The sequence below is a fragment of the Opisthocomus hoazin genome, chromosome Z (assembly GCF_030867145.1).
Source record: "Opisthocomus hoazin isolate bOpiHoa1 chromosome Z, bOpiHoa1.hap1, whole genome shotgun sequence".
Classification (NCBI taxonomy): domain Eukaryota; kingdom Metazoa; phylum Chordata; class Aves; order Opisthocomiformes; family Opisthocomidae; genus Opisthocomus; species Opisthocomus hoazin.
The window spans coordinates 80,915,984-80,923,201 of record NC_134454.1 but is presented as its reverse complement, the minus strand read 5'-3'; the positions used below and the strand labels follow the sequence as shown (position 1 = coordinate 80,923,201).

General features: G+C 49.7%; 1 protein-coding gene across 1 annotated transcript in view; it reads right to left on the bottom strand.

The window, feature by feature from the left end:
- Positions 1–477: 477 nt before the first annotated feature.
- The window catches only part of NOL6 (nucleolar protein 6), a 31,131-nt gene continuing 24,390 nt past the window's right edge, over positions 478–7,218 (bottom strand). Inside the window, exons 25-26 of the mRNA XM_075411517.1 lie at positions 2,237–2,338; positions 478–919 (exon numbers count right to left, since the gene is read on the bottom strand). Coding sequence (XP_075267632.1) covers positions 770–919; positions 2,237–2,338 — 252 coding nt within the window. The 3' untranslated portion in view covers positions 478–769. The remainder of the gene's footprint in view (positions 920–2,236; positions 2,339–7,218) is intronic.

Here is a 7,218-nt window from a genome sequence, read left to right as displayed (position 1 = left end):
TGCATGGTAAAAAAAGGGTTGCAAGTAGAATTTCCTGCATTTCAATTTACTTCTCTCATCCCACCAATGGGCATCACTGAGAAGAGCCTGGCTCCATCTTCTCTACTCCCCCATCAGGTATTATACACATTGGTAAGATCCTCCTGAGCCTTCTCTTCTCCAGGCTGAAGAACCTCAGCTCCCGCAACCTCTCCTTGTATGACAGAGGCTTCAACCCCTCTGTTATGTTCCCTGCCCTCCACTGGACCTACTCCAATGTGTCCATGACTCTCTTTTACTGGCAAGCCCAGCACTGGACACAGCATGCCAGATAAGTCTCGCTGGGGCTGTGTAGAGGGGAATAACCTGGTCATTTTTGAATGGCTCAGTTTTCTGATTTTGCTAACCGTTAGAGTTAACAGCAGCTGCTACGAACTCTCTATTGAGCTAGGAAACTGCCTTCCCAATGCACACCTTGGCCAGAATTGTTGGGCCTTGGCATTTTTTGTGAACACAGCTTTGTTTCCTACACCAAACAGGGGCACTTTCAAAAATTTTATCCCATCTTTGTATTTTCTTCAAAATAAAAAAGCATTTGTATTCTTGAAAACAATAACAGGTCCCACCACTTGTCTAAACAAGACACAGAAAGACAAATAGAGTAAAACACACAGTTCTGGGATTATAAAAGCTGAAAGCTTTTTTCCTAGGACTAATTTTTAAAAAGAAACAGTCCCACAGTGAACAAATGCTGCTTCAGGATGGGTGCCTCTGACCCCTCTCAGTGGCCTCAGATAGTCCATTTCTCTGTACGAGCTTCCACACTTTTGACCAGGCCTTCTCCCAAAACCTCGAAGTCCTCCAGAATTGCCTCTATGTTGGGTACGCAGACCAGCTCACTGTTCTGAGTTGTCACCATCCTTCCTTTCATGCTGGAGACCTGCAGGACACACACAAACATTGCGCAAATGGAAGCACCCGCTCAGAGCAGCTTTACAACCTCTGCAAGCCCCAAATAGCAGCAAATTGTTCTCCCACCTTGTCACATCCAACACCTGCCACACCACTACATCCCATTATCGAAGCTTCACTTCTCAACACCATCATGGCTCATTACAACAGCTAATAAACTGCAAGAGTGGCCTTTTCAGTCCCTTTTAGGTTTTACCGTGGAGACACAGACCAAGACGACAAGGCGGGAAGAGAAGCAATGGCCAGGGGGATGGTGGAGATGGGAAAAGAGCGTGTAGGTGCATGGCGGAGCTTGAGTGAGCAGAACAGACAGGCTACGTGACAGCGACCACAATGTGGTCCCGAGTAAGAGCTGCCCGGGCTGGGGTCCGCTCTGTTGTTGGGTGTCAAGACCTTGAGAGGGAAGACCTCCTTGGCTTCACCAGTAAAAGAAAACCCTCATGTTTAATCAAGCCACACTCTGCTCAGATGCAAGCACTGCCTCCTCTCATTTCACCACTCTGAATAACTGGGTTTCACAACTGCAGCTAGGCTGAACAGCCAGTGCCCTCTGGCCAGGAAGAGAGGGGAGATCAGTCACCCAGAGACTGACAGCAGAAGAGCCTGGGCTGCCAACTCCGAGCCATGAGTCACTGGTTTCTTTGCGTCTTTCCTTCATAGAAAGCAGCATGAATCACTCCAGCGTACCTCACACCTAGCTTAACCACCCTCTAGAGTTTGCCAGCCCACACAGTGTAGCTGGAAAATATCTCCACACATCGATAGGACTTGGGCACTATGACCCTAGGCTTGTCACTTCCGCTTCTTGCGTGTTGGGTATTTCTTGGGAAGATGCCCAAGGCCACGAGAATGGGATAGTCTGCTGCACACACCAAATGTCACAGAATCACAGAATCACAGAATAGTAGGGGTTGGAAGGGACCTCTGTGGGTCATCTAGTCCAACCCTCCTGTCTTTGGCAAACAAGGCATCGCCCACCTCCCAGGACGAGACCAGAGGAGAGAACCTGGGACAGAGACCTCTGTTCTGACCATGATCACGGTGCCGGGGCTTGTCCAGGGACACATGTTCCCTTCTCAGCTCTGCTGATGACTGAGGGCACTGTGGCCACAACCCTGTCTTGGTTTCAGACTTTCTAAAAAGGGACAGAAGTATGAGCTCCATTTCTCAAAGGGCTTTGGGGCTGATGAGATTTAGACAACACAATCACAATGCAGGTAAAAAGCCCTCCCAGCTTTCCAGTCATAAAGGTAACATGAAGCTTAAAGCAGAGGCAAGAACTCACCTTAAAAGGCTGAGGCTGAAAGCTCAAAGGCTTCCACAAAACTGCAATCACTTCGCCACCATGCTTGTCGTAGAAGAACAAGGCAAGATCACTGAAGGCATCCTGAATAGAAAACAAACAAAGTTTGTGCCAGACGTCCCAGAGCCAGAGTCCACCCTGGTTGAGTCTCCTCACACAAGGACACACAGTAGCTCCACACCAGCCAGGACTGAAACTGCAACTCTTCCAGTGAAGTCCCAACAAGGAAAGCAACTGACAGCCCATGGACAAACCCTAAGTGCCTCCTGCTGCCTCTTTTCCCCTAGCCTTGATGGATACGGTGCACTGCCTCCAAGTTTCATCGCTGGCTACCTCTTACTGTCCCAGAAAGCAGAAATATGATCCACCACCTCCCACAGGCCTGCAAGAGTGCCCAGAAATCAGCACCCAGATTTAGCACATTAGACCTCCTAGTTGACAATCCACCAAGTGTTCCTCACCACGGTCATGGGGGACCTGCTGCATCTGGCACTACCAAGCTGTCCTCTCCCAGCATCCAACAGCCATGTCCAAGACTTCGCAGTGCATCAGATGGCAAGAGGTGGGCCCGCACAGCAGGCAATCCCGCCACAATAAACTTCACTACACGGCAGCAAAGACCAACCCCAGTCAAGGACCTTCCACTGGAGGCCAGCATCGCGAGCTCTGAAATGCATGCAACAAAGGTATCAAATCTCCTTCTTCCCCCAGGACAAACCTCGTGCGTGCTGTCCGCACACAGTGTCCCAAAAGGAAATGTAAAAGTGGAAATTTTAAGTAACACAAAGTCCTGTGAGGTGCAAAGAGGTGGAATGCTCAGAGACACTGCAGGAATCTGCTCTTCTTGCGTTTCAGCAGCTGTGTCAATGAGTAGCTCCTTTGGTGGTGCTGGGCAGAAAAGCTCAGGAGATCTTGCATAAAGAGATGACTAAAGTCCACAGTCTGGTTTCCCCCAAGCCCAAGCAAGCTGGATTCCCAGCACTGCAGGAAGGCAGGGGATGAGCATTGCAGCAGACATAAACAACCCTGTATGCAAGCAACTTTTTGAATGCAAATGTCTGGTCCTACAGCTCAGCACCCAACGTGCTGGTACCTGGATACACACATCCTGAGCGCAGCTGACCAAGACAGCCAAGAAGCTGCTCCCTGACACTTGTTCATCTTGGTGGAGATTAAGACCAGGCAATGGCACATGTCTAGCAGGCAAAGCCAACAGCCCCCAGCATCACTACAGGACAAGTTTCTGCACATGGCCTCATCAGCTTTGGGAGCAACCCACTGCAAGAAATACAGACCCTCTTCTCCATCTTCATCCTCACCATCCCCTTAGTCTCCCCAGCTGCAACTCAGCTACGCTTTTACAAAGAGAGGTCTCTGTTGGCATCACTGTATCGTGAGGTTTTCATGAGGATGTGCATGAAAAAAAATCAAAGGCAAGCCTGGAAGGGGTCTTGTATGGACATACCAGGATGGCAGTAGGAGGAAAAAAAGATGGATTGGGTTGGTGTTACCTGTGATCCCAAAGGGTGGGGTGGCATTTTAAGAGTAAAGACCTGATAAGCAGGGAGGGGTGGTATTGTCTGCAACCTTCAGAGTCAGCTTTATGAGCTAAGACTTTGAAGTGTCACAAACAGTGGGCAACACGATTAGGACATCAATCTGGGGAGATCCTGAGAGCTGCCAGCTCATCCCTCTTCATGGATCTTCAGGGGGACAATGCTGGTCAAGGCACTACCTCCCCAAACTGACTAGAAAAAACACTGTCTAAAAATAGACTGAGAAAGAGACAAGTTACGCTTAGAGCCCAGTCAACAGGGAACGCTCCTCCTTTTGCCGAAAGGCAGAGAGCAGGAGGGAGGGAAAGCTCAACAGAGGGAAAGAAAGCTCAGGGCGCACTGACCGCCAATGTGCAGCTTTCCGAACTGGAGAGGAGCAGAGCATGTAAGAACCTGAAAAAGCCCTGCTACTCCACAGGGCAAGGTCTCGAGTCCCACGTGACGCTCCCTATGAGAAAGGTATTTTTTTACAGGCATGTCTTGCTGGACAGGAGCCAGGAGCATTTGCAGGAAAGGAACCCCCCCAGGCTCAGCTCATTTCCCAGTAAAACCACTGCTCAGCCTGATACCCATCACCTTTTATCCAGACAGTGGGGAGCAAAGGGCAGATGTTAAAAGGATGGCATCCAGTTCAAAATCCCAGCAATGGGCAAGCTTCTGCACTGGTGCTGCTCCCAGTGTCATCCACGTGAAAGCGCTTGGGCCAGCTCCACTGAGTTGTGCAGAGGCACACTCAACTCCTGGGAAACTGCAGCATTAAAAGGGTCCGGTGTGTTAGTCACCACACTTGTGTGTGTACACAGCCGTGAGGAGTAAAAGCAAACAGATTTCACCTCCCTTTCCACATCCCATGCGCCATGCCCAGTGCTACTGGGCTTGCCTGAGCCTGCAAACACCTTCCTCAAGGGAAAGTTTAAGAGAAAAGAAAGAAAATGTAGGGAGTGCATTTGAACCCCTATTCCCTTCTCAAGCTGCTGCTGTCTTTGGTTGCAATTCGGCTTTAAAGCCTCAGGGGAAGCTCTCCTTGCTCAGATGGATCCCTGCCATCAGCAAAGCCTGCAGAAGGATCCCATCTTGCAGAGGCACAGAGGACCTGCGAGCTCAGGGCTGTGATCTGCAGGAGCCTAATACTCCAGGGAAGGGGGGCACATGGCACCTGGAAGAAGATTAGCTCAAAGTCTGTAAGGAGCCATCTGGCTTGTTTGAATGAAAGGATGCAGAACAGTGGCAAGTAAAACAATACCCTGATCTAAAATGGGATTACTGGATTAAGCAGCTCAGGCTGAAGCATGGATTTTGCAATGAGGTAAGTGCTCACTGCTAGTTAAGCAACTACACTGTTGTTGTTTAGGGGTGGGTTTTTTTGGCCTAACCATTTATCCACCCATTTTTTCACTGCTCCTACTTATATTCAGAGGTTGGGCTCACTGCATCACAGCTGCTGGAAAAACAGGAGCTGTTTGGGGAGTTCTCTGCACCTGAAATGTGCCTAGCAGCTCTTCCTGGTGCAACAGCAGTTCAAGTGGCAAATGCATCAATCAACATTTCTGCAGTGCTTAGAATATTTTAAGTGTTATCAGCAAGAGATCTACCAGTATAAGACCCTATTAAAGCTACTTACTTCCAACAAACTACATTTGTGGTTAACATTTAAAAGTTCTTGTCATCCTATTGCAACCTGCCCCGATGCTCACAGGTTACACGATACGGGCAGAGCCTTCCCCCATGCCCAAACAGAGCAAGGAGCACTGTCGAGAAAACCAGGCTGGGGTTGCTTCTGTGTCAGAGGTGCTTTAAAAGAGAAAAGAAAGATGGGTGTTAGGTTTGGGATTCACCAGGTAAAAGGGGTTTTAAACTATCCAAGCTTTTCCACCTCCGAGTGCCTCATGACAGCCACAGGCACACCCTTGTCCCAGGGGTTTGGGGCAGTGGCAAAGAAGTATGGCATGGAAGAAAGCCACCCGTGTTCTCCTGGCTGCATGAGCAAACATGCCTTGTCCACTGATCCAACAAACCACCTGTGCTGAAAGTCTTCAGTTGCTCCCTGTGGGACGAGTCCGAGGCAGACCTCTACAAGGGCATTACCAACACCGAAGCAGCATAGCCACAGCTGCCCTCTGAGCACACCCAAGGAGCACAGGGGCTGGCGCCTCAATATACACATGCATGCCCGTGTGCATATGCACACACATGTGCATCCACCCCCAACCGTGGGCACTACGCTAAGGGTCACACAGCTGCTCTGAAGCTCTACAAGCGGGGAATTTCCTGGCACCTCTGCCCCTCCAAGGTCACAGATCCAGACAGGAAAGTTTCCTCTGTGCCATGAAAGTCCACAGAGCTTTTTCGTCTCTGCCTGTCTGGAAGTCTCCATAAAAGGACTCAGGCCTGTCAGTCAAAACATGAATGCAGCGGCCTGACCTGAAAACATTTCACCAGTTCCAGCTACCTCCTGTGACCACAGCTTACACGACCAGTCTCAGTAAGAGACTGAGAACTTTTAATATCATTAATTCCTTCCTAACATGCAGTAGCAAGATATGCATTCCTGCACCATGGCAGGAAGAAAGAAAAAGTCTTCCAGAAAAGTCTTGTCTGAAGGTGCAAGAAGTGCAAAACAGTTTTAGAGAGAAGGATGTTTACAGTAAAGCAGGAAGCATTTTCCTGCTCATCTGCACAGGAAAGATGCCCCGTGTACAAGATGGGCAGCTCCTCTGACACGAGCTCTCCAATAGACATGTGCAGCCACAGAAAGCTAAACTTCAGTGAAAGAGAGCACCTCACACCCACTGACACCAAAGATCCGGTAAGAAATGCTAGGGCTTTTTAACAGCCATAATAGATATGCAGATGGACACGGCACAGGCAGCTTCATCTGATTCTCCCCAACAGGACAGAACAGCTCTGAACCCTGAGGAGGTGACCAGAGCTCTGTGAGCTCCTGAATGCATGCAGATGGGCATCACGAGTATATATCCACAGGACTCACTGGATCCATGCAGAAAGATCATCCCTCGAGCTCAAAGACAGCCACGCCACCCTGGAGTAAGAGCTGCGCTGACGGAGCCTTCCCACGCCACATCCCCAGCAAATGGCTGGGGTTCTGCAGCTCAACAGTCACCATGACAGAGATCCTACAAGAGCCTTATTTGAGGCACTTAAAACTTCCTTTAGCCTTGCTGGAGAATCCCCGCTGGAACCAGACCCAGCGTTTTCTTGCTGAAGTGCTTGAGACCATAGGTGCTGGGGAGGCTGGTGATTGGGCTGAAGCTCCAGGGAAGCCCTCTCTGCAGGACATCTGGCACCTGCTTTCCCTCAAAAGCGTCTGTCTGCAAAGCCGTCTCATCTGGACAAGTCACCAGAACAGCCCTTTTCTCTCAGATCTGTCCTGGAATTTAAGAATCTGCT